Below are 27,627 nucleotides of genomic sequence, written 5' to 3' on the forward strand. Positions count from 1 at the left end.
TATTAAGTGTACATTATTGCCTTCTCACTGTTCAGATCCCAGACCCCCACCAAGAGAAATCCAACGTTGCCAATCTCATTCCTGTCCTCTCCTCTGAGCTACAACAACATGGCCGCAAGAAGGCCCTGCCTATTGACCTGAGATCACAACAGTGCTCCCTCTAGAGGACGAATTCTGTACATTACATCTGCAGCTTTGATGCAGCCATTTTCTTGTAGCACAGAGTGCCTGTTTGCTCAAGTACAGTTCCTTAAATACAACGAATTTCGTTTTTTCATAAGCCAGATGTTCTTTGCTTTAATTGAGGTATGCTATTGTGGTTACAAATTGAAAGTTTTGGATGTGTGTGTTTGCTGTGGAAAAGCTGGTGGCCATTTTGTTGTAGCCCAGGAAAAAAGACAGGGAAGAGTACCAGTGAGAGCAGAATGTTGGTGGAGGATTCAGGCTGGGGAATGGCTGCACAGAGACGAAGAGGTAATATTGCATTCTTATTCTTATACAGGGGAGACAAAGAAATAACATTACTACAGTACATATCTGTCACATTGTAGATCTAAGCCCAAATCAGTCATTAATGGGGTGTCAGTAAATTGTAAGGGGGGAACCCATACTAACCAATAGTGCAGTTCCTTCTTCTCTTTATTAGCTCTTAAATGATGGCATCTTCCATGCGATCGGCTGGTGTGGCCTAAAAATACTCCAGGCGGCATCTTCTGCCAATGAAGGGTATATATAATGCAGTATATACAGGCTATGAATGAGGCTGAATTTATGAAATTTTGAACATGATGCAACATCTTTGAATGCTGAGACCAGGGGAGGCGAAGACGAGGTGGTGCTCCGGCAGCAAAGAGAGGTGCAGGATCTGTAGGAGGAGTTCTGTCACACTCTCTGTTGCCGAATGCTGAGACAGGGGTGTGGGCGCGTAGAGACAAGCATCTCTGATGATGTGCAGAGGAGCGCAGGATCTGGTGGAGGAGTTCTGTCTTCCTCTCTGCTGCCGACTGCTGAGACATGGTAGGGGTAGATACGAGGTGGGTGCCACAGCTGCAGGAAAGGTGTGATGGCCACATGGAATGGCCTGGCGGGCCGGATTTGATCTGTGGGCCTTGTGTTTGACACATGCTGTAGGGCAGGGGTCTTCAAACTATGGCCCTCCAGTTGTTCAGAAACTACAGTTCCCATCATGCCTAGTCATGTTTGTGAATGTCAGATTTTTACAATTCCTAATGGGACGTGTAGTTCCGCAACAGCTGGAGGGCCGTAGTTTGAGGATCCCTGCTGTAGGGTCTCTGAGACAGAAAACAAAGGAAATCCCCCCAAAGGGATATGGGCAGCAAAAAATAAATAAACTGATGGATTTTAAACCTTCTTACTCTGTCCAAAACTATCCTGTTGGGGTTTTTGAACTCTTAACCAAAATTGCAAGTTATATTTCTTCCTTTCTAAACTCATCTATTGCAGGTAAATATATGTAGCAGCCAACCAGCTGGGTTTCTAGTTATGGACAAAGAAAGCTTTTAGAAGGGCACAGGGATCTATACAAGGACACCATGATGGAGGACCTCGAAGAGGACGACCTAAATATCATTAAAGTTGAAGATATCAATGATGACGAAGAGATGGACAAAACGCCATGTAGCGAGCAGGAATTTCCTCCAGGGATCAGTACAGGTGAGCAATAAACAGTAAATCCAGAGAAGAGTCCCAGATTCTCCTTGTTCAGTCACTACAACAATCTCTTCTTCTCCCCCCTCCTCTGTCAGTAGACAGTAATGAGGAGACAGTATGTGTCCAGTGGGGGAGTCAGGAGACATCAGCCTCTATTAGACTCCGGCTCTCCTCCTCACATCATGTCATTGTGTGTTACCAGCCAAGAGATGTGACCAGTCTCCCCCCACACACACTCTCTGGGGTCTCTCATACATCTCAGTACAGGGGGCTTCACTCTTATCTTTATTTACAGACCCCGGAGACACCAGAGAGACTCAGAGAGATGTCACATTGGAGAAGGACAGAAGACCTTTGATGATTAAAGAGGAGGAAATCCCTTCAGAGATCAGCACAGGTGAGTAATAAATACTTAATCCAGAAAAGAGTCCCAGATTCTCCTTGTTCGGAGATTCTTTATTTGGACTCTAAATATTTGTCCTGCAACTGGTTGAAAAAGCTAATCTCAACATCCATTTAGACGTGTCATTCTTGGCCATTCAGACCCAAAGGAATGCCAGTGGTGCTTTCTTTGCCATAACTTTATAATTAGATAGCGTTGGAAGTGCAGGCAACCTTATCGGGGAATCGGGCTCGACTTGATCGACTTCAAATCTTAGAACACAGCAGGAGGAAGATGAAAAACTGTTCTCCAAACTGCGGCCCCTTGCTTTCCTTTATCCGGCCCTTGGACCACTATTCCATCCACTGACACCAACAATGGGGCATTATTTCTTCCAATGACACCATCAAAAGGGCACTATTCCTCCCACTGACAACAGCGATGGGGCACTGTTCCTTCTATTGATACCAACAATGGGGCACAATTCCTCCCACTAAGACCAACAATGGGCCACTATTCCTCCCACTGACACCAATGATGGGCCACTATTCCTCCCACTGACACCAACCATGGGCCACTATTCCTCCCACTGACACCAATGATGGGCCACTATTCCTCCCACTGACACCAATGATGGGCCACTATTCCTCCCACTGACACCAACCATGGGCCACTATTCCTCCCACCGACACCAACCATGGGCCACTATTCCTCCCACTGACACTAGTGATGGGCCACTCCCCCCCCTGACACCAACGACAATGAGCCACTATTCCTCTCTCTGACACCAGTGATGGGCCACTAATCCTCCCACTGACACCAGTGATGAGCCATTATTCCTCCCACTGACACCAGGGATGGGCCACTATTCCTCCCACTGACACCAGTGATGGGCCACTATTCCTCCCACTGACACCGGTGATGGGCCACTATTCCTCCCACTGACACCAGCGATGGGCCACTATTCCTCTCACTAACCCCAGCAATGGGCCACTCCCCCCTCCCCCACTGACACCAGCGATGGGCCACAATTCCTCCCACTAACACCAGCGATGGGCCACTATTCCTTTCACTGACACCAGCGATGAGCCACTCCCCCCCCACTGGCACCAATGATGGGCCACTTCCCCCCCACTGGCACCAATGATGGGCCACTTCCCCCCACTGACACCAACGATGGGCCACTATTCCTCCCACTGAAAACACTGATGGGCCACTATTCCACCCACTGACACCAACAATGGGCTATTCCTTCCACTGACACCAACGATGGGAAATTAGGTTGTGGGCAAGTTGGGTGGCTGTGTCCATGGGCTTTGGGCTTTTGTCTATAACATCAGTTTGAGATGATTCTGAGATTATTCAGAATTCATTGACAGGAGCAGTAGACCTCCAGGAAAGCAAAATATAGGCTGGTTAAACTTCAGCTTTGAAAATACAGACATCTAGGAAATCAAATCTATATTTTTTGTGTTTCCTACAGATGGATCCATGAACAAAAACACACCAGAGTGTCCTTGTCCTCCATCATCCGAGGTGTCCACACAGACAAGCTGTAGAAGCTTCCAGGTTTATCAGGTAGCAGGACTCTTAGGATCATACTAAATATAAATTTGATTGTACAATGAAACTCACACAAATTGTTTGGTGTAATGTATTATTTATTATTTTATCCAAGTGATTGCTTTGTAAAAATAATATTATCCAAATAAAGTTGGCTTTTTCCCATTAAAAAAAAATATAAATTTGAATTGATATGATCTGTGCATTGATTTGGGGGATATGACAAAGCCGTTATCTGTTTAGTTGATATAATACGTGTATTCTTTATTTCAGGCTGCAGATTTGCTTAATATTAAAATCTTTGTTAAAGAGGAAGAGGATGAATCCCCTCCAGAGATCAGCACTGGTGAGTACTAAGCACTAAATCCAGAAAGGAGTCCTAGATTCTCCATGTCCTCAGACAGTATACAGTATCAGCGAGACAGTATGTGCCCAGTGTCAGAATTCTGTCAACTGATTGTATAAATTAAACATTTTGACAAAAAGTTTATGGCAATAATTTGGCGCAATATGGCCCAAAGTGGATATCATACTATAACACTTACTGTATATTGGTTTTTTGGACATCCCATTCCAAACCCATGACCATCAACATGGAGTTGGCTCTCCGTTTGCATCTTTAGCAGCCTCCACTCATCTGAGAAAGCTTTCCCCAAGATTTAGGAGTGTGTCTGTGGGAATTTGTGCCCATTCTGCCTATGGAGAATTTGCGGGGTCAGGTACAGATGTTGGATGGGATGACCTGGCTCGCAACTTGCGTTCCAGTTCATCCCAAAGGTGTTCAGCAAGGTTGAGGTCAAGGCTCTCTGCAGGCCATTTGAGTTTCTCTATACCAAAGGTGTGAAGCCATGTCTTTTTGAAGCTGCCTTTGTGCACAGGGGCACGGTCATGCTGGAACTGTTGCCACAAGGTTATAAGTGTACAATTGTCTAAAATATCTTTGTATGCTGGAGCATTAGCAGTACCTTCACTGGAAACTCATGAGCTCAATAATCTGAAGTGCTGACTAAATATTTAGTTCATATAGGTTGGTGTGATCGTCAGGTGTCCACAAATGTTTGGCCATAAAGTGTATTTCCAAAGTATTTCCCCTAAGGTCTTTGTTTAATAATACCTGTTCTTTTCTCCTTTCTTATTTCCTCCAGATGGCCAACATGAAACCCATACCTTGACCTCAATGGACACTGAAGGAGAAGACGCTTCCAAATCCATAACATCTCGTAACGCCCGTAAAGGCGATGAATCGGCTTCATGTTCTAAGTGCGGGAAGTGTTACAGCCGGAGGTCAAGCCTCCTCAGACACATCCAGACTGTCCACCTGGGAGAGAAACCATATTCATGTTCCGAATGTGGCAAGTGCTTTGACCAGAACTCCAATCTCATTAAGCACCAGAGAGTTCACACGGGGGAGAAGCCATTCTCCTGTTCGATCTGCGGAAAGCGATTTGGAGAAAAGTCAAATGTCGTTCTCCATGAAAGGACCCACACAGGAGAGAAGCCATATTCCTGCTTTGAGTGTGGCAAATGTTTTGCCCAGAAGGCTTCCTTAGACTCCCACCAAAGGACTCACACAGGCGAGAAACCGTTTTCCTGTCTCGAATGCGGCAAACATTTCACCAACAAGAGAACGCTCATTAGCCACCGTAGGATTCACTCGGGTGAGAAGCCCTATGAATGTTCCATATGTGGGAAGTGCTTCACCGACAAGTCAGACATGGTGAAGCATAAGCGGATCCATACAGGTGACTATCCCTATATGTGCTCCGAATGCGGCAAAGGCTTCATCGCCAGGTCCGTCTTTATCATTCATGAAAAGATGCACTCTGGAGAGAAGCCCTATTCCTGCTCGGAGTGTGGGAAAGGTTTCACCAAGAAACAACATCTCATGGACCACATGAGACTTCATACGGGGGAGAAACCATTTTCCTGTCCGGACTGCGGCAAGTTCTTCAGGCAGAAATCGGGGCTGGCCAAACATCGGAGGAAAATGCACAGGATAGAAGTGCCCATTATCTGAGCTGTCAGTCAAAACAAGAGTCCTGTCTTCATGAAAGCAATGGCTTGCAGGTCCCCCCTTAGTTTTTGTACAGAAATCAAGTTCGGTGTCCTGCCCAAATACAAACTGCTTGCTTTACCCCATAGATTCCCCAAGTGGGTCTAATCTTTCTTTTTTAAATTAATGATTATAGTAACATGGCAGGAATCCAATGGAGCAAATGTTGGCATTTTTACCGGGCCTCCATATAGGACATTCACAGCTCTCCTTTCTAAGGGGGGTTTGGAGAAAGTCTCTAACCAAGTTCAACATAGTGGAATATCTTGAAATTCTTGATGGTTCATGTTGACCCAATTCCACTTACACACCTGCGGCTTCCTTAGATTGGTTGAGTTGATGACGGCAGTTGGACCTCGTATAAAAGGAGGAGCTGGCATCTGATGTCACCATCTTTCATGATCCAATGTAAGGAACCTATCTATTCTGTAAGGTACGAACATGACCCCCGTAATACAGATGCTAAGGAAATCCTTGTACCTACAGACCTGAAAACATTTTAAACTTTTCCGATCTCCTCTTTAAACATTCTGATGGACTCGTATTGAAGCACAATTTTTTGAGGTTTAAAGGCTAAGTTTTTTTTTCTAAATTCCAGCTCCCCCGTGTACCAATAGGTCACAACAGCTAGCCTAGCGTTTGGTTTGCGATTGTAGTTTAGCCTTATGGACCTAAATGCGTGGGTTTGATAGGCAGTGCCACCTGTCAACTTGGCATACTGTACTGTGTTAAATTTGCCACAGCCACAAGTATCATGGCTGTGGCATGTGAGCAGCCCCCTCCGGCTGTATATAAGGCTTTAGGTGGGAGGTGGTAAAACTACGTCTGAATCCCCCATTTTTACTGCCCTCTGGCCATCTTTGTGAAAAAGGCCTTAAATGGGTTTCAATGTTAAAGTGAAGCCTCAATGCCATGGCATGTGTACAGCCCTGAGTGGCTACATGCCCTTCAGTGGTATGCAGGCGTGGGTCAGCCACCTGCTATAATCTGTCACCCGTGGAGATTTTTTTTACATTTCTGCTATGAGCCTGTTTTTTGGCAATACCGGGGATAGCAAAACAAAGTAATACAAATGGGGGTAGATTTATAAAGAAAATTGCAGATCTATTTGCCCTGCTAAACTGCACGTACATTTGTTCTGCGTGAATTCCAGAAAATCAAATGTCACTAGGCTATTTACTTTCCAGATCAAATGTTATTCATTCATAAGTGTTTCAGGAAACTACCCCTAGATGGAGCAGACATTATAGAACAGTGATGGTGAACCTTGGCACCCCAGATGTTTTGGATCTACATTTCCCATGATGCTTATGCACTCTGCAGTGTAGTTGAGCACCATTGGAAATGTAGTTCCAAAACATCTGGGGTGCCAAGTTTCGCTATCACTGTTATAGACCATAAGTATTTCTTATGATCATCAGCTCCATCTAGTGTCCATAATGTGGTATTTTCCTGATTTACACTATTAAACAAGAACATTCAACCTGAATAGAAAATTGGCTAATAACATTTGATTTTCTGGAATTCGGACAGAGCACATGTACATGCAGTTTTCGCACACACAGTTCTGCACATTTTAAAAAATACACCCCCTATCCATGACAAGCAAGGCTTTCTTCTGCTCAGATAGTTTAGCAAAAATGGTTTTATTTCTGCACAATCCATAGATTGGACAGTAACAAAACTAAAAATAAAAACACTTTTCTTCTTTGATCAGTATTACTTTAAAAAATATATATGTACAATGCCTTGGAAAAGTATTCATACCCCTTGAGATTTTTGTCATGATACAACCAGAAACGTAAATGTATTTAATTGGGATTTTATGTGATAGACCAACACAAAGTGGCACATAATTGTGAAGTGGGAGGAAAATTATAAATGATTTTCAATATTTTTTTCCAAATAAATATGTGAAAAGTGTGGTGCACCTTTGTATTCAGCCCCCTGAGTCAATACTTTGTAGAACCTCCTTTCACTGCAATTACAGCCACAAGTCTTTTTGGGGATGTCTCCACCAGCTTTGCACATCTAGAGAGGGACATTTGTGCTCATTCTTCTTTGCAAAATATCTCAAGCTCTGTCAGATTGGATGGAGAGCGTCTGTGAACAGCAATTTTCAAGTCTTGCCACAGATTCTCAGTTGATTTAGGTCTGGACTTTAACTAGGCCATTCTAACACATGAATATGCTTTGATGTAAACCATTCCATTGTAGCTCTGGCTGTATGTTTAGGGTTGTTCTCCTGCTGGAAGATTAACTTCCGCCCCAGTCTCAAGTCTTGCAGACTCCAACAGGTTTTCTTCTAAAATTGCCCTGTATTTAGCTCCATCCATCTTTCCATCAACTCCGATCAGCTTCCCTGTCCCTGCTGAAGAAAAGCATCCCCACAACATGATGCTGCCACCACCATGTTTCACAGTGGGGATGGTGTGTTCAGGGTGATGTGCAGTGTTAGATTTCTGCCACACATAGCGTTTTGCTTTTAGGCCAAAAAGTTCCATTTTGGTCTCATCTGACCAGAGCACCTTCTTCCACATGTTTGCTGTGTCCCCCACATGGCTTCTCACAAACTGCAAGTGGGACTTCTTTTGGCTTTCTTTCAACAATGGCTTTCTTCTTGCCACTCTTCCATAAAGGCCAGATTTGTGGAGTACATGACTAATAGTTGTCCTGTGGACAGATTCTCCCACCTGAGCTGTGAATCTCTGCAGCTCCTCCAGTTACCATGGGTCTCTTGGCTGCTTCTCTGATTAATGTTCTCCTTGCCCGGCCTGTCAGTTTAGGTGGACGGCCATGTCCTGGTAGGTTTGCAGTTGTGCCATACTCTCCATTTTCAGATGATGCATTGAACAGTGTTCCGTGAGATGTTCAAAGCTTGCGATATTTTTTTTATAACCTAACCCTGCTTTAAACTTCTCCACAACTTTATCCCTGATCTGTCTGGTGTGTTCCTTGGCCTTCATAATGCTGTTTGTTCACAAATGTTCTCTAACAAACCTCGGAGGGCTTCACAGAACAGCTGTATACTGAGATTAAATTACACACAGTTGGACTCTATTTACTAATTAGGTGACTTCTGAAGCAATTGGTTCCACTAGATTTTACTTAGGGATATCAGAGTAAAGGGGGCTGAATACAAATGCACACCACACACTTTTCAGATATTTATTTGTAAAAAAAATTAAAAACCATTTATTATTGGCCTTCCACTTCACAATTATGTGGCACTTTGTATTGGTCCATCACATAAAATACATTTACGTTTTTGGTTGTAACATGACAAAATGTGGAAAATTTCAAGGGGTGTGAATACTTTTTCAAGGCACTGTATATTGATATTGTAAATAAAAAGTAGTCATTGTATGCTGTAATTTATCCTGTTTGAAATTAAACTAAAACTATAAATCTGGTACAAAGTATTTCAAAGTTATTTACAAATGAAATAAAGGCTCTTTTTTAAATTTTGTATGTTTTTTTTTTTTTTATATGCAACAATAAAAAAAAAACAGTTAAAGCGGAACTTTACTCACCTTCAGTCCAGCGATGCACCATCTTGGAACTCCCTACTGGCTGCTCACATCTTCGGGTGGCCGGCTTCCAGGTCTCAATCGCCAGCTGCTGTCATTGGCTGTGCCAAGATGACATCAGTCCCGTGCCTGTGCTGGGGTTACATTAGTTTCAGCATTGCCGAATTTGTGCAGTGAGCTGCTTGTGTGTGTTTCTATCCTGCCTATTCTCCTTTTCCTCTTCTGTACGTTGATAACATGAGGGTGGTCCATAAGCCAGGCCCTCTGGTCAAAAGCCTCGTCCTGCCTCAACTCCAGCAGCCTGTAGACATGGGCTTTCATATCTCCAGTGAAAAACTTGTTCTTTCTAAACCCGACCAGCCTGTAGACACAGGCACTCTTATCTTTGAGAAGGCCTTGTTTTTCCTAAACACCTCTAGCCTGCAACTTCAAGTTCTCATATCTCCGAAGAAGGCCTTGTGCTTTCTAAACACCACCAGCCTGTAGACACAGGCACTTTTACCTTTGAGGAAGCCCTTGTTCGTCCTGAACATGACAAGCCTGTAGACACAGGCTCTCATAACTTCGAGGAAAGCTTTGTTTTTCTTAAACCACCACCAGCCTGTAGACATGAGCTCTTCTATCTTCCAGCAAGGCCTGCCTGGACATCACCAGGCTGTAGCCACCATGGTGTGATGTGGAGGATAAAAAAGTGCTGAATTTGTCTAATGTCCCGCAAGACAAATGAAGCTGCACACTGACTGACATCACAATGTTTGCCAATTTATTCCACAGTCAACAGGCATAAAAAAAATGCTCTTCACGGTTCTCTACGACTAAGCCTATTGAGTGAAATGTGTTAGAGGAGGTCATCTCTGTACAGGGACTACCATTGTGGTTGTCGTGACTGATCACACATCACCGATGTGCAGCTGTCCTTCATTTCTTCAGTGTGTGGGAAGCACAGAAGGCCCCATTTCAGCCTTGGCATCTGGAATTCAGAAGACAGCGGGAGAGCTGGCTTTGAGAGTCGAAGATGGTGTGTTATTTCTTCAAACACAGGATCCTTCATACTGGCACAGGCAATACACGACTAGGTACTAGATGTCCCTGAAGCCTGATTAGTAGGGTTCCTTGCAATTCAATGAAGGACTAGTCTGGGTTGAGTGAACTACTACCTGCCTATGTGTGGGTCCTGTCTACATGCCTTTTAAAGTATAACTAAAGGCAAAAAGATTTTTTTTTTTTGTTTTGGATAGAGTGGAGAGAGATTAGAACCCCTTCAGTATTTATTGCTGTCTGTGCCTCCATTAAGGAGATTCACCCTCTCTATTTGCCCTGTTTACCATTGTCATTAAAAGTGAAAGTAAAGAAAATCCAAAATTTTGGGTTGTCACCAAAAAAGTAATAGAGGGGATATCTTCCAATGGGGACACTAATTCTGGTGACCTGGGGGTCCCCAAGGGATTCCCTTTAATTTACATGGATTTCCTTGCACTTCCTGTTTGGCTGTGGGACAGGAAGTGAGGGGAAATCTCCCCAATGGGACACAAATGGTGAAACAAAAAAAAATCTGATAGGGGCTATAACCTTCCTTACTCTATCCAAAATGAAAAAAAAAAGTTTTGCCTATAGTTTATAAGTCTATAAGATTGATTAGGCAAGATACACTATATTACCAAAAGTATTTGGACGCCTGCCTTTACACGCACATAAACTTTAAAGGCATTCCAGTCTTAGTCCGTAGGGTTCAATATTGAGTTGGCCCACCCTTTGCAGCTATAACAGCTTCAACTCTTCTGGGAAGGCTGTCCACAAGGTTTAGGAGTGTGTCTATGGGAATGTTTGACCATTCTTCCAGAAGCACATTTGTGAGGTCAGCCACTGATGTGGACGAGAAGGCCTGGCTCGCAGTCTCCACTCTAATTCATCCCAAAGGTGTTCTATCGGGTTGAGGTCAGGACTCTGTGCAGGCCAGTCAAGTTCCTCCACTCCAAACTCACGCATCCATGTCTTTATGGACCTTGCTTTATGCACTGGTGCACAGTCATGTTGGAACAGGAAGGAGCCATCCCCAAACTGATCCCACAAAGTTGGGAGCATGAAATTGTCCAAAATGTCTTGGTATGTTGACGCCTTAAGAGTTCCCCTCACTGGAACTAAGGGGCCAAGTCCAACCCCTGAAAAACAACCCCGCACCATAATCCCCCCTCCACCAAATTATTTGGACCAGTGCACAAAGCAAGGCTCGGACCCTGACTACAGTCAGGGTCCCAGCCTCCTGTGCTTGATTATACCAAGACATACTGTATTTCTGCTCTATTGACACTTGAGCCTGGGACTCTCTTTTTCTACCTATATTCTTATACTACTTTTCCCTTCAACTATCTCTCTCTTAACCCCCCCCCCCCCCCATCAAGGCATTCACACCGCCTCTTAATCTAGCATCATACAACTGCAGGGGCTTTAACACCCCGGAGAAGCGCAACCGCTATTACACTACCTGGAGTACTTGATTCCTGTATTGATGATAATGCCCGCTTTATATTTCTCAAACTGAAACTAAATAATTTTCTCTTCACAGTGGATAAAATCTATACTCCCAACACGGACTAGGCTCGTTTCCTTTCTACCACTCTCACCAGACTCTCACCACTCTCTTTTGGGGGTTCCTGTGTCATCGCTGAAGGTGATTTTAACGTCACTCTGTACCCACATCTTCACTCTCCCACATCAAATCGCTTTTACATTCCCACCACTTAGTAGACATCTGGCGCGTACACCATCCCACAGAAAAAGAATACAGCTATTTCTCCATAGCCCACAACTCCTACAGTAGATTAGATTCATCTCACAATCCCTCCTCGATACTCCCCTACAAACCTCCCTGGGACATGCCTTATGGTCTGACCACTCCCCTGTTTACCTGTCTTTTGCCCGCCCCCGACAATCTCGTAGAGGGGTATCTTGGCGTCTCAATGACAATCTACTCCGGGACTCAGTGTGTATTGCTGAAGTTACCAAGGCGATTCAACACTCTAGGTCTGATCACTTCTCTAACACCACCACCCCATTTATTCAATGGGAGGCCCTGAAATGTGTGGTCCGAGGTGTACTCATACAAAATGGCTCTTGGTTAAAAAAGATTAGATGGGGCGAAATCTGACGCCTCTTGACCACCATTTCGGATCTGGGTTCCCTCCACAAACAAACTTTAGAACCATCTACTTTTGTCACCTTGAACGCTCGCCGTGACCTCCTCCAAATGCTAGACTCCCACTCTTTGATAGCTAGGGACCGAGCCCGCAATTACCATTACTCCTTAGCCAACACCTGGCAGAGGTCATTCACCTTAGACCCCCCTGCCATTTTTTCCCCTTCATCACCAAAACAAACCAGACTAAGGTCTTTAATACAAAAGGCATATCCACCTCATTCAGGGACTTTTAATCCCAGTTATGCAATCTCACATAAACAGCTCCACACAGCCCTACATCTTCCTCCCAGGACCCAATGCAGGCCTACATAGCAGCACTACCCACAATTGATCCCCAGGAATCTTCAGACCTGGACAGACCCTCGGCGGAACCAGAATTTCTGGGTGCGATCAAGGGACTAAAATTAGGCAAATGTCCTGGCCACGATTTTACAAAACATTTGCACCTCTGCTAACGCCATTCCTGGCTAGGGCCTTCAATATCATCGACAACAATCCCCTCCAGAGATCTCCTATCGGCCAACGTATCCATCCTTCTAAAGCCCGGTAAAGATCCCTCTCAACGCAGTAGCTACCGCCCCATATCCTTATTAAATATAGACCTAAAACTGTTCGCGAAGGTCCTTGCCAACCGCCTTTCCCCACTACTGAGACAACACGACTAAAAGCATACACCTCATTTCCTATATCCAATTTCACTACCAACAGGCATGTCTCCTGTCTTTTGATGATGCCGAAAAGGCATATGACCGGGTCACCTGGCACTTTCTGCGACTTTCCCTAGAACAAATATGTCATGGATCTCCTTTCATCTCCAAAATCATGTCTCTTTACTCACACCCCTCTGCATCGGTCTTGGTGAATAGTACTTCATCAGAGGCGTTCGACATATCCAATGGCACTCATCAAGGATGCCCCCTCTCCCCGCTTCTATTTGTTATTGTAATTGAACACCTGGTGTGTGCCATCCGTCAAAATACCTCTATACAAGGAATCAAAACTCCCTCCGAACACCATAAACTATCTCTTTATGCGGACGATTTATTAATCTACGCTCGACAACTCCACACAACCCTACCCTTACTCTTTTCTGAATTCAAACACTTCGGCTTGATAAGTAATTTTAAGCTCAACATCTCCAAAACAGAGGCCCTCAACATATCCCTATCCACATCAACCATGTCCTCGCTTCGCTCCAACTATTCCTTTCAATGGCAGACCAAAGGCATCTCCTACCTGGGCGCAACGATCCCTGTCAACCTCTCTAATCTCTTTACACTAAACTATATCCCTCTCCTTTCCCGTCTCCGAAAGGACTTGGCTTCTTGGGAGGGGGGGGGGGTGTACGACCCTGCCCTAGTTTGGTCGCAACAATACCCTCAAATGGACACCCTACCCAAATTATTATACCTCTTCCAAACCATACCGGTCACCATCCCCAAATCCTTCTTTTCTGCCCTACGTTCCCTCTCTATTTTTATATGGAATAAGGGACTATCCAGAATTAAGTACAAATTACTCACACGTCCGAAGTTACAGGGTGGCACAGGCTTACCGGATTATGAGCTTTACTATAAAGCCAATCTCATGGCCCATACCCTAGAGTGGTTCCCACGACCTTTTCAAAAAGCCTCAGTCATGGTCGAGCAGGAACTGTCCCCTGTCGATCTATGGGCTCTCCTCTGGGGCTACAAGGGCAGCCTCCCCCGTTTATCATGCTCCTCACCTCTAACCATAGCTGTCCTCATACTCTGGTATAGGAGAGGGCTGTGCAAGATTCTTTCCTCGGATCCATCCCCCTTATCATCTCTATTCGACAATCCGGCCTTCCCACAAGGCATAGGGGCCTAAACACTTAGTTCATTTCACCGTTCCTCATGGCCTCAGGCACACACCTTCATCCACTCGGAACCGGGTCCCCGATCGTCCCTGAGGGGACACAGGACTGGCTCACTTCCTTACACCTAACAAGCTTTACAAAACATCTATTCCTCTCAATCTCAGATCCCCCGCCCACTCTCTGAATTCGAACATCTAAGTTCCTTTCAAGAGCTACCCAGGCACCTACTCTCCCATATTTACAGCTTAATTTAGGCCCTCACCCAAAATTACCTACCCACTTACACCAGGATGTGGTCGAAAGACCTGGGAAAAACCCTCTCCAGAGCGGAATGGCAGATTGCGTTCCATTTCGCACACAAGTCCTCCATTTCCTGTTACTCACAAGAGAAGAACTTCAAGATTCTATCCAGATGGTAAAGGGACCCTGCTACACTACAAAAAATATTCCAATCTACCTCATCCTCCTGCTGGCGATGCAATACAGCCACGGGCACTTATCTTCATGTCTGGTGGGAGTGTGATCGCATACGACCCTTCTGGAAACAGGTATTTCAGGTATAACATAGAAGGAGAGAAATTGGGACACATATACAAAATTTAGAAAAATAGAAATTTTTTATTGAATTAAAAATACATATGTGAAAAAAGGAGTAAAACCACAGTACATCAGTAACAAATAACAACAGAAGTAAATTGTCTCTCTACATGTTTTGCCGTTCACGGCTTCTATAGGAGATTCTGTTACAATAAACTCTGTGTGTATAGACTGATCACTATAATAGAGAAATATACAGATCAATATAATAGATATTTCAGGTATATGATAAAATATATGAAGAATCTTTGCAACTGACCCCTGAGATAGCCCTTCTCTCCATGCTACCAGGATCAATAGCCTCCCAAAAACGATGTTTCTTACGCTTCTTCCTATCAGCGTCCCGACAACTCATACCCCTTTTTTGGAATACAACCACTACCCCCACCCCCCCACCCCGCTATCTCTTTGAGTCTCCACGATGAATGACATCATGAGAATGGAGGAGATGTTGGCGCTCGACAATGACACCTACAACAAATATAACGTTTTGTGGTCTGTCTGGTTGCGCTTCTCCTCCTCAGATGCCCTAGCTGACATGCTCCCTGTCTCCCCGAGTCCAGCTCCACCTTTACTGTGATCTCTACCCAACATAAAGGGATGACCCTCAACTGTCAAGTCAATGTCTTTCTGTCCCAGTCTCTCCCAGCAGATCCCCTCCTCCCCCCTCTCCCAATTCTTTCTTCTTTGTCTTCCTTCCCCCTTTCTTTCTTCTTTATGCTCCCTAATTGTTTGACATAAACTGAATGTATGATTATGCACGAAATCTCAGGCGCAAGTGCTACTGAAGGCGATAGCCATTTGGTACACTCGTTGCCGCTCTTCTTAAACTGATATGTCAATTGTGTTTCTGATATATTGTTTATTCTACCAATAAAAATATTTTCAACCCTAAAATTAAAAAGTCAGATGGATTTTTAAATAGTGTATTTCACTATAAAAGCTCAGTTTACTCTTAAAAATAACTGTGAAATGCATGACACTGGTAGGTGTAACAAGATGTTCGCTTGCCGCCTTCTCACTGTATCCTAACTGTGGACGAGTGCGGGGTGTAGCAAGATGGTGGCGTTGGAACGTCACTTCCGTTACAAAATCTGATGGGTCACCAAATCTGACGAAACGTGTAGCACTAAAGCCACCACTAGAGGGCAAACGTGTGCTGTATAAGAGGAGGAAGTTCTGGAAGGACGGTGGCCATTTTGTTGTAGTCCAATATATTATTTACATTCAAACTAGTAGCACAGATTTTCCAGTTCTACCAGCAAGCATTTGATTATGACAAATGTATTATTAAGGTTGTAAAATATATAAAATATGAATTGATAATAATTATTGCATACCAGTTTTCAGCAGTGTAAGTCATTTGGGAGAACAGAGGGGGCTCTCGATGTCTCTAGATCACAGTAACACCTCTTTGCTTACCACTTTAAACAGAAAGTTAATACAAAGAGAGTTACTTATGTTGAGGTATAGAATGGGGTTCGTTTACTAAAATTGAAGAGTGCAAAATCTGGTGCAGCTGTGCATGGTAGCTATTGATCTTCTAACTTCAGCTTGTTCAATTAAGCTTTGGAAAAAAAAAAAAAAAAAACTGGAAGCTGATTGGCTTCTGTGAACAGCTGCACCAGATTTTGCACTTTTAGTAAATCAACCCCAGTGTCCTCGGCACAGGGAGCGGCCATTTTTTTGTAGCCCAGAAAAGGAGTTAATGCTTTCAAGCAGTGGCAGAATTCTGTAGGCGTGGTGTGATGCTGTAGAGTGTGTATGCAGTGAGGAGGAGGTAATAATGACTTTTATTATGAGAAAAGGGGGTTCCAGCATGCTCTATGGATGGGGGGCCTTGTTACCCTATCTGTAAGTTATGACAGGGTTGTGGGGAAGATTTGCTGCTAAAACCAGAGCCAGTCATGGTGTAGCAGTACAAAACTGAAGTTAAATTGTCATACGATGCCTCTTATACGTTTTAGGGTGAACCTCTGACTTATTCTTGCCCCTCTATATTGTCCAAGTGTCCCCTGTGAAAGGGGTAGATGTTGGCTGGAAATGTGTTGCGGGAGATGGTTAGTTTGTTGCCCAACATCTCACAGAACAAGGTATTTACTTCCCGACTGGGTCAAATTCAGATTGGCATACGCACTCCTAAGTTGTAGATGTGAGTCGGAGTTCCCCTTTAGGGAACCCATAATTGCCCCTAGTACCCCACGACAGTCGTTGCTGGGCCGGGTTTGGTATTTTTGAGGGAGGAGGCTGAAAGAGAAGTTGCGCACAGGGGGAGAGTTGCTAAACCTGGTGCACTCAGAATCTGGTGCAGCTGTGCATAGTAACCAATCAGCTTCCAACTTCAGCTTGTTCAACTGAGCATTGACAATAAAACCTGGAAGCTGATTGGTTACTATTCAGAGCTGCACTGAATTCTGTGTGCACCAGTTTTAGTAAATTCCCCCCATAGTGTCAGGTGCCACTAAGCCAGTGAGCCACAATGCTGGTCTGTGGACATGCACCCGAAGATCCTGTTCATGTGGTGCGGCAGATGAATCACAAATCATTGAGTCCTTTTTAGAGGCCACCAGATGTTCCAAGAGAGCTGGAGAGTGTGCTTCTCCAATGGCCACAATACAAAAAACTGGTTGGGTGCCCACTTTAAATGTATAGGCTGATTGGCTCCTGGGATTTGCATTTCCCTTATTTATGTTTTCTCTTCTTAGTACTGTACTAAGTAACATCTTTATTATTGAAGGGTTGCTATCGTGGTCATTCCATTCCAGGCCCCCATCTTCAAGGATGAAGAAGAAGCTGAGTCACATTAGTGAGGAAATATTAAATCTCACCCTGGAGATCATCTACCTGCTGACCGGAGAGGTGAGGAGGATTCTGGGAGGTCACATGACATCACTCTTATCTCTATTAATAAAACACAGACCTGATCAGAGAGGTGAGAAGGATTCTGGGAGGTCACATGACATCACTCTTATATTAATCACACATCAAATCTGAGCGGTGACAGGTGTTATAGGAAAGGAAGCCATGTTTCTGCTAGATCAGGGGTCTCAAACTGGTGGCCTCCAGTTGTCGCAGAACTACATTTCACATGAGGCATTGCAAGGCTGACGGTTACAAGCATAACTCCCATAGACAGAGGCATGATGGGGCTTGTAGTTCCACAACAGCTGGAGGGCCGCCAGTTTGAGTCCCCTCTGCTAGATACTTATTATTTTATCTCATTTTGTAGGCCTTTTGGACCCATAATGAAAACAAATTATGATCCCCCACCTCCCTCCCTGACAGCTGAAAGGAACAACAACAAAGAGATTCTAGAAGTCACCCAGAAGATCATGGAGCTGCTGACGAGAGAGGTGAGCGGTGCTGGGAATTCTGGGATATTCTCCAGTAACAGACAAGGAATGTGTCTGGATGGTGACTGTATCATTGTGTGTGTCAGGTTCCTATAAGGTGTCAGGATGTCACTGTCTATTTCTCCATGGAGGAGTGGGAGTATATAGAGGGACACAAGGATCTCTACAAGGACGTCATGATGGAGAACCGGCCACCCCTCACATCACCGGGTAAGAGGAGACTTTCATTTCTTGTAAAGGAGAGAAGAGTATTGAGGATCCACCTAGATACACACATCCGCTGATATAAAGATAAAGAAACGCCTCGTGCACACAATTGGATTTTCGGCAGGGAATTGTTTGATGACAGACTGTCTAAAATCCGACCGTTAGTATGCTCCTTCAGACAATTGTTGTCCAACTTTCGACCAAGAAATGTTGGATGGCAGGCTAGTAAATTTTCAGCGGACAACTGTCTGTTGTCAGATTTTTGTATCGTCTGTACACAAATCCGTCACACAAAAGTCCAAACACGCATGCTCAGAATCAGTGCTCACTAAACACGTCATTAGCAGAAGGTGCCCAAAGGGTGGCGCTCAAGAGCTGAAATTCCACGTAGTACGTCACTACGTTCGTGTTTGTTGGCCGACAATTGTATGCCGTTAGTATGCAAGACAAGTTCCTGGCACACGCCCTTCAGACAAAAGTCTGACACTCTGTTGGCCAACAATCGGATTAAATTCAGCTTGTTCAATTAAGCTTTGACAATAAAACCTGGAAGCTGATTGGTTTATGTGCAGAGCTGCACCAAGATTTTGGACTCTCCAATTTTAGTAAATCAACCCCAATGTATTCAGTCAGTGTGTGTGTTTCCTACAGATGGATCCAGTAACAGAAATACCCCAGAGAGTTGTCCCCGTCCTCTGTATTCCCGGGACTCCACACAGAAAGATCAGGAGATCCCTCAAGATTATCAGGTAGGAATGTCTCACTGTTTGGACATTTTGTTATCTAGGTACAAGAATGCAAAGTGCAGAACCGGTATCAGTCAAAGGTCATTTTTGATTGGTTGCTCCTGGGCTGTACCTCCCCAGGGTTTGATACAGATTGCTTATGGTGCTTCTTCTTTTACATAGGAGGAAAGTGTCATTAAAGTCAAAGTTAAAATGGAAGAAGAAGAGCTGTATGTGAGGGGTGATGAACCATGTATGGAGGAAATTCCTTATGCGATCAGCACAGGTGAGTAATATATATAAAGTTACATGATATAGATTGAGAAATAGAGTAATCAATCTGCTCCTCCAACTCTTATCTCCTCCAGATGGATGCTACGTGAAGAACAACATGGAGAACTATCCTGTAACATCTTCAGATGGTGAAACAGAAGACAACATGACACCAGACTGTCCAGGGGAAAACCCCTTTACCCTGAACCTCCATCCGTTACTTCAGAGTACAGATCTATCATCTGGTCACTCAACACCTGGAGTAAGTCTACATGGCCCCAAGTACTCTGCATCCCAACATAGTGAAATATTCTCCTGTTACGAGTGCGGTGAATGCTTCACTGAGACTTCAGAACTTATCTCTCATCAGAAGTCCCACACAGCAGAGAAGCCATTTTATGCCCCCATTGTGGCAAATGCTTCAACAAGGAGACAAACCTAACAGCCCATCTCAAACTTCACACAGGGGAAAGGCCTTTTTCGTGCCCTGAATGTGGCCTTTGGTTCACAAGTGAACCCCAGCTGGAGAGACACAGAAGAGTCCACGCCGGGGAGAAGCCCTTTTCCTGCTCTGAATGCGGGAAAAACTTTATCCAAAAATTCCGTCTCGTGCAGCACATCCGAACCCACACTGGGGAGAAGCCCTTTTCCTGCCCCCAGTGCGGGAAAAGCTTTGCCTCGAAATCCAGTCTTTTTGTGCATCAAAAAGTTCACTCCAGCGAAAAGCCACATTCATGCCTTCAATGTGGGACCTGTTTTAAGCAAAAGAACAATCTTAAGAAACATTTGAGGATGCACACAGAGGAAAGGCAATACTCCTGTGCTGAGTGCGGGAAGAGTTTTATGAGGAAGGACGAACTAGAGACTCACCAGAGGTCCCACACAGGAGAAAAACCATTCTCGTGCTTCCAGTGTGGAAAGTGTTTTCAGATGAAGTCCTCTCTTGTTAAGCATGTCAAGAACCACACGGGGGAAAGGCCATATTCATGCTCAGACTGTGAGAAAAGATTTCCAACAAAATTCCAGCTGGACAGTCATAGAAGGGTCCACATTGAGAAGAAGCCTTATTATTGTTCTGTGTGTCGGAGATGCTTTACCCAGAAATCTAGTCTTGTTATACATGAAAGGGTCCACATAGGAGAAGAGCCACTGTCATGGACAGAGCACGGGGAGTGCTACATGAGGAAGGGGGATGTGATCACCCATTAGCTTTGCTTTTATCTCGTTGTAGAGACGTGCAGATTTTCTTTGTTTTTGGCAGTCACAGAGCAATAACTGGAAATCACGGACCACAGTAATCAAAATACAACCACATTTAACATGGAAATTTCATCTGAAAAATGTAACAGCTTGCTGGACCTTCAATAAAATTGACTTTTGAGTGTGTGTTAGAGCTCATTTATACTTGCTTCGACTTTAACACACATTAAAGCACCCACCACTTCAACATGCTTTTTTTATGTGTTTTTGATGCTTCGGTGATGCTTTTTTTAAGCTTTAGTGAAGCTTGGCAAATGCCCTGTGTGGGTGTTGATGTTTGATTTGTTTAAAAGGGGGCCAGTAGAACCCCAGCTCAGTAGTATCCCCACTCAGAAGATCCCCAGCTCATTAGTACCCCTGTTCAGTAGACCCCCAGCTCATTGGTATCCTCGTTCACCAGATCCCCAGCTTATTAGTACCCTCATTCAGCCGATCCCCTGCTCAGTAGTAGCCCTAGTTCTGCTGACACCCCATTCACTAGTAACCACCAGCTCTGCTGATCCTCTGCTTTGCTGATCCTCCTCTCTCTTTGGTCCCCACTCACCCCCTTCTATATTGCTTCCAAGCTGCGCACCACATGTGACATTGCTAGTTTCTCCTTCTCAGTCCCCCAGCTTTGCTGATCCTCTGCTGCTCAGTCCTCTCTCACCAGTCCCCGCTCACCTTCTGCTATAGCGTTCCTATGTTGCACACCACATGTGCCCTCTGCTAGTTGCTCCACTCCAGTGCGGACCCCGCTCAGCTTCCTGCTGCTCTACGCTGTAGACCAGATGTGACGTCTGCATCAGACACTCCCAGAATATATACACATGAACCAGAAGTGACTGCTGATGAAGTCTTTTCAGTTCGCTTGTTGGTTTGCCAGTGTATCCTGGGATATCTCGTATCTGCAATACCTCCAAAACAAAGCAAAGGTAAAGCTGAATAAAAGCTTCTCAAACGCTGCAGGTGCTGTAAGGAAGTGTTGTCATAGACTTCTTTGGAGACTTTGAAAAAGCTTTGAAGCACCAAGAAAGCGACATAATCTTTGAAGCAAAGCAAACACAACATGTGAACAGGACTATAAGCTTACTATTTTATTTAGTGACAGGGGCTTTGATTGGCATTCAGAGTGCTTTAAAGTGGTTGTAAACCCTTTACAACCACTTTTTGCTACAGCTAAGCCTGTAATAAGGCTTGCCTGTAGCTACCCCGGATATCTCCTAAACCTGCACGGTTTACGAGATATCCTTTTTATCTGCATGTGCCGACGTCATCGGCACATGCGCACTGAAGCAATGGCACGTGTGTGCCGTTGCTTCAGTTAGTGTTCCGCTACCTCATTATGCCTTTGTCTTGCAGTTTTTTTTTTTTTTGTGGGTTTACAACCACTTTAAAAAAGGGTGTCCAAAGCCACATTTTGAAGCAAGTGTAAACAAGCCCTTAGACATTTCCTTTGGAGAGTCTCTTTCAGAACAAATCCATAATCCATATGCATTTTTGTTTATTAAAGCCAAGTAAAATCAACTTTTGAAATTGTGCAGAATATTACCTTATGACAGTCGCTTCAGGGAGAAAATGGTTAGAAACTCTATTTTTGTATTTCTCTTTGACATCTCCTTTAGATTTTAGTTCACTTCCTGTGCATGGGACACTGTCTCTAGAACAGGAAGTGAGAAGAAATCTCTCCAACTAATCTGTAACCAAAATTAAAAATGAATTTAAACAATTTTGACTGGAGATATGTGACACAAAATTTAAACACACTCCATATCAAATCTAAATTATTCAAATGTGGCAGCTTACTAAAACTGGCTATTGAAATTGTGGTAGATGTTACCTTTAGAAATTGTGCTCCAGGACAAATTCATAATGCGAAAAGAGTTTATTTTTTTTATTTTCCTTTGTTTCTGAAATGTTACAAACAAACCCAAGGAACAAAAGATTAAACATACACTTCAACACGACAACTGAATCTACAAAAAGTAACTGCTTATGTAGGGCCATCTGTACCGATCAGCAGTGGATCCGTGAATTGCTGTCCTGCTGAATCGGAGCAGAATGGAACAGATGGCTGTTTAGGTTTTTTTTCCAGCCTTCAATATCAACCACTTGAGCTCTGAAAGATTTGACCCCCTTCATGCAAAAAAGGGAGAGGGAATTGGGAATTTATATGAGGCAATAAATGGATAGGTTCATATTCCTCCATCCCTAATACACATATTAAGGGAAAGGGGTTGGTTGGGACTTTATATGAAGCACACAACTGGAAATTGGTATGCAAAAACATGTTTAATGATTCTTATGAAGTATATATTAAATCCATGGTAAAAAAACATTGAATTAGTAACAATATGTAGCACCTTGGTAATCCATGTATGTACACATATTCCAACATAATTCATAATGTATAATAATAAAGAGTATTAATATATAACCCATTACTCTGGTTCATATTAAACATAGATTATTTTTAAAATTAAGAGTAAAAATAATTAAAAATCATAATACCGAAGAATCTCAAACACATAATTGCAATGCTGTAGCATATGACAGGAGCTCTACGTGTTTCGTGGATAACTTCCACTCATCGGGAGCAAATGCCAAGTAGTTATAGCTATAATAAAATTAATAAATGCAAAAATGATCTAGTGGTTGGCACAGGAGGGGAAAGAAGGAAGAGGGGGGACAAAAATGAATCCCAACACTTACCTAAGGGTAAACTATATATTCAAGTGATGGTGTTGAGGCTGCACTGATGAGTAGGCACTGACAAGGCTTTACTGATGGGCACTGATAGGCTGCCTGTGGAGGCTGCACTGATAAGCACTAATGAGGCTGCACTAATTGGCACTGATGAGGAGGCATTGATGAGGTTGCACTGATAAGGCTTCACTGATGGGCGATATAAACTAAAAAAGACCAAAAAAAAAAAAAACACTATTTGTGACTTCCTGCTATAAAAAAGTTCCAATAAAAAAACTACATTTCTTCAAGTGGGAGTAAACTCCTATCACTGACTTTTACTTACGTGAACCCGGAAGGAAGACAGGTGAACATGGGAGCGTCTGCAGCGGTGGCAGCTTGGCGCGGGAAGGGCCTTGTTTTAAGGTAAGTTTAACATAATGTGCTAATATCTAACGTCGTTTTGCCCACAGCAGCTGCCCATCCGTAGTACATTGCAGGCAGGTGGACGCTAAGTCTTTAAGCTTAAAATGCCCACCTTAGGTCTATCAGCAGGTAAATGTAAACAGACATTCATCCGTTTACAGCCTTTTACTTTCGATCCTTCATGTTGGGTCCTTTCACATGAGCAGTTTGATCAGATACACCTGTCAGTTTTTCGGGTAAATCTAAACGGATGCTCATTGTCAACCTATGGGTGGGCAGATGGTCATGTATCTGTTTACATTCGATTACCTCTGAATCCTTCTAGTCCCCCAAAAAAATGGAAAAGGTTTGAGTCTTTTTAAAAATTTTTTGGACCTACACAGAGTGGATTGGAGGTAAAAGGATGTGAACGGTTGCATGACTGTTTACATCTGCCTGCCCATTGACCTAACATTGGTCCATTAAGCTCCAAGTTTAAGAAAAGGGAACGCCCAGGTGTTACACATCCAGCAAAACCCAGCGGGTGTAGTAAAAGCAGCCTCAGCCCAGACTCCATCCAGGCCATGCCGTTTAACATGTTTCACCCCACCCATGGGGCTTGGTCAAGTAGGTCCATTAAACTCCAATTTGCAGGCTGCGGGAAAAACCCCAACAGATGTCCCAAAGGTGACATCCATTCCCTTATGCGCTGGTTCAGCAGTGGATCTTTTTAACAGATCCCTGTTGATGAAAGTGGATGCTACCCATGTAAAAGGAACCTTTCTGTTTTTTTTTTTTTTTTTGGACCCAGGCGGACTTGGAGGTATTTTTGGATGTAAACAGACACTGCCTGCCCATAGACTGACATTGAGCTTCTGTTCAGATCCGAGGATCTTAAATCTGATTTTTTTTTGTGATTCGAACTTTCAGAGATTCTTCTCCAGGATAAATCCATCATTTGAATACATTTTTGTTTTTTCCCTTTTTATGTTTTTGCAGTCTTACAAATTGTAGTAGATTGAATCAGCACACAAATTGGGGAGCCACTAAAGTTTACATTTTCCAACAGCCAGTAATTACCAATGATCTTAATTAAAGGACATCAACAAAGTCAAAAAGCGAGTAAATTGTTGTGGTTTTGTTTGATGGTAAACTTTATTATCTGCAGCATTCAGGTCCTACATTTGTTTGTATTAATTGCATAGGAAGAATGCTCTTTTGTACGAGTGTTGCAAATAATCACAAAAATGAACCAGTTACTATTTTTGCAACGTATAAAATGCACCAGTAAACCACCGTAGATGACAAAAGGTCTATGTCTGATTTATTTATTTTACTAGGTATGATATTTTTTTATTTTTTAATTTTTTTTACCTTAAGGCCAGATGTCTGAAATGCATTTCAGTATTTACTTCCTATTGACCATGTAGCCAATAAAAATTACTTTATTTGGATAACACCAATTTGCCTGCTGGACTTTATCTCAAATGTTCTTAGCTCTGGACTCTGAACTCTCCTTTCGACCCCACATCCTATCACTTTCCAAGGCTTGCCACCTCAACCTCCGCATCATCTCTAAAATATGTCCCTTCCTAACCAATTAAACCACAAAGCTCCTGATTCACTCCCTGATCATCTCTCACCTCGACTACTGCAACTCCCTCCTCATTGGCTTACCTTTAAATAGGTTATCGCCCCTTCAATTAATCATGAATGCTGCTGCCAGCCTCATTCACCTTACAAACTGCTCAGCACCTGCTACCCCTCTCTCCCTCCATTGGCTTCCACTCACCCAACAAATTAAATTCAAAATACTAACTAACTTACAAAGCCATCCACAACTCGGAACCCAGCTACATCACTAACCTAGTCTCAAAATACCAACCAAATTGTCCTCTCCGTTCCTCCCAAGACCTCCTGCTCTCTAGCTCTCTTGTCACCTCCTCCCATACTCACCTTCAGGACTTCTTCCGAGCCTCTCCCATCCTTTGGAACTCTCTATTCAAATTTGTATGACTATCTCCAACTCTATTCACTTTTAGGCGATCCCTGAAAACTTTTCTCTTCAGAGAAGCCTATCCTGCCACCACCTAACAACTGTTCTTTTATTTTCTTCATCAGCTCATTCCCGACAGTTATTACCTTTTGTATCACTTGACCCTCCCTCTGACATTGTAAGCTCTAACGAGCAGGGCCCTCTGATTCCTCCTGCATTTAATCGTATTGTAACTGTACTGTCTGCCCTAATGTTGTAAAGCGTTGCGCAAATTGTTGGCGCTATATAAATCCTGTAGAATAATAAAAAATAAAAAGCTCTGCTTTGTTGTTTTGATGGATTCCCAATTTTGGTATACATACCACCACTAAAATAGTAGCTGCATACATCACTGGCAGTTGCTAGTGTGTATCTTTGTGGGTCTGAAACCAGCTTTAGGTTGGGTGCCTAGTGTTGAGTAAGGCCATATTTATGGGGGGGTCCAAGACAAGGAGGATGTGAGGCGCTGTACTCATATCTTTTAACTGTCAGTGAAGGATCATTGATTAGGCTTTAAAGAGCCCATAATTATTAGGGTTACCCTCCTACTTTGTACCAGGTCTTTCAGATCTAGTATGAGTTTTATGGGGGACCCCCATGAAAAAAAGGAAAAAAATGGGTGAGCCCCCCATCAAAAATCCACATCAGACCATTATCTGAGGGGAAGATGAGTTTGTGCCCCCCTTCCCACTTCAATATATCAAACCACATGCCTTCAACATGGAGGGACCCCTCTGGCAAAGCACCTTGTGTTGATGAGGATGAGGGCCTCTTCCCAACAACTCTGGCCCGGTCGTTGTGAGGTTCTGCAGGAGGGAGGGGGAGGGGGTGGGTGTATCGGAATCTGGAAGCCCCCTTTAACACACAGATGCTGCCCCCCCAATACATATGAGTAAAGGGTACATAGTTCCCTGATTCATTTAAAAAAAACTTTAAGTGTAGTAAAAGACAGCAATGTAGATGCACGATCTGTAGACGATCTGGACCGACGTCAATTCCGGTCCTCGGGCAGATAAACAGGATTTTTTTTTTTAAAGCTAAAATGTCTTTTTTTTTTTTTTTTTTTTTTGCTTTTAAGGGTAAATAAGAGACCTGGATTATCTAAATGATCTCAAATAAGAGGACCTGTCATTCTTATTTCTATTACAAGGGATGTTTACATGGAATAAAAGTGATTAAAAAATTATTAAAATAAAAAGACAGTGTAAAAATAAAAAGTAAAATAAATAAGAAGAAACATTTTTTTTAAAGTGCCCCATCCCTCTGTGCTCGGCGCAAAAGCGAACGCATACTTAAGTAGTGCCCGCATATGTAAACGGTGTTCAAATCACATATATGAGGTATCGCGATTGTTAGAGCGATAGCAATAATTCTAGCACAGGACCTCCTCTGTAACTCTAAACTGGTAACCTGTAAAAATGTTTAAGCATCACCTATGGAGATTTTTAACCACTTCCAGACCGGCTCAGGCCAATATACGTCGGCACTTTGAAGAGGGATATCGTTGTTATGGCAGCAGCTAGCTACCATAACCCTGGTATCCTCTTCTTCAGTGAGTGGTTTGGTGAGAGGTCTGGTTTCAGATAAAAGTGGTCTCTGCGGTGTATTCGCCGCAAGATCACTTTTATCAGTGGTGGGAGAGACCCCCCCCCCCCTCCCGCCACTCTCCGGTGCCCTCCTCCGCTTACCGGAGCCATCGGTAGCGACGGAGGCGATTGGGACCTCTCCCTAGCTTGGTATGGAGACGAGTGAGGGGAAGATGGCCCCCATCCGTCTCCATAAAAAGGCAGAACGGAAGCGACGTCAAAACATCACTTCTGCCCATAGCTCTTAAAGAGATGTTTATTTTTAATTTTTTTTTAAATTGCATAAT

General features: G+C 43.6%; 3 protein-coding genes across 4 annotated transcripts in view; 2 read left to right on the top strand and 1 right to left on the bottom strand.

Annotated features, from left to right (window-relative positions):
• LOC141106741 (uncharacterized) overlaps positions 1-27,627 on the bottom strand; it is a 172,748-nt gene that overhangs the window by 45,845 nt on the left and 99,276 nt on the right. The window lies entirely within an intron of this gene.
• On the top strand, positions 378-9,133 carry LOC141106467 (uncharacterized). Its single transcript, XM_073597263.1, has 6 exons — positions 378-474; positions 1,465-1,674; positions 1,967-2,068; positions 3,537-3,631; positions 3,890-3,962; positions 4,762-9,133. The coding sequence occupies exons 2-6, from the start codon at positions 1,554-1,556 to the stop codon at positions 5,631-5,633; spliced, it is 1,263 nt and encodes a 420-aa protein (XP_073453364.1). The 5' UTR covers positions 378-474; positions 1,465-1,553; the 3' UTR covers positions 5,634-9,133.
• Positions 16,106-23,295, top strand: LOC141106472 (gastrula zinc finger protein XlCGF66.1-like). Of its 2 annotated transcripts, none has more exons than XM_073597271.1 (7): positions 16,106-16,612; positions 17,570-17,691; positions 18,062-18,185; positions 18,272-18,395; positions 19,044-19,141; positions 19,301-19,403; positions 19,486-23,295. In XM_073597271.1, exons 3-7 carry the CDS (start codon positions 18,078-18,080, stop codon positions 19,830-19,832), a joined length of 780 nt encoding a protein of 259 aa, XP_073453372.1. In that variant the 5' UTR covers positions 16,106-16,612; positions 17,570-17,691; positions 18,062-18,077; the 3' UTR covers positions 19,833-23,295. The 2 variants fall into 2 exon arrangements, with proteins under 2 accessions (XP_073453372.1, XP_073453373.1); XM_073597272.1 differs by having other exon boundaries at positions 17,598-17,691.

The sequence above is a fragment of the Aquarana catesbeiana genome, linkage group LG08 (assembly GCF_042186555.1).
Source record: "Aquarana catesbeiana isolate 2022-GZ linkage group LG08, ASM4218655v1, whole genome shotgun sequence".
NCBI classification, from domain to species: domain Eukaryota; kingdom Metazoa; phylum Chordata; class Amphibia; order Anura; family Ranidae; genus Aquarana; species Aquarana catesbeiana.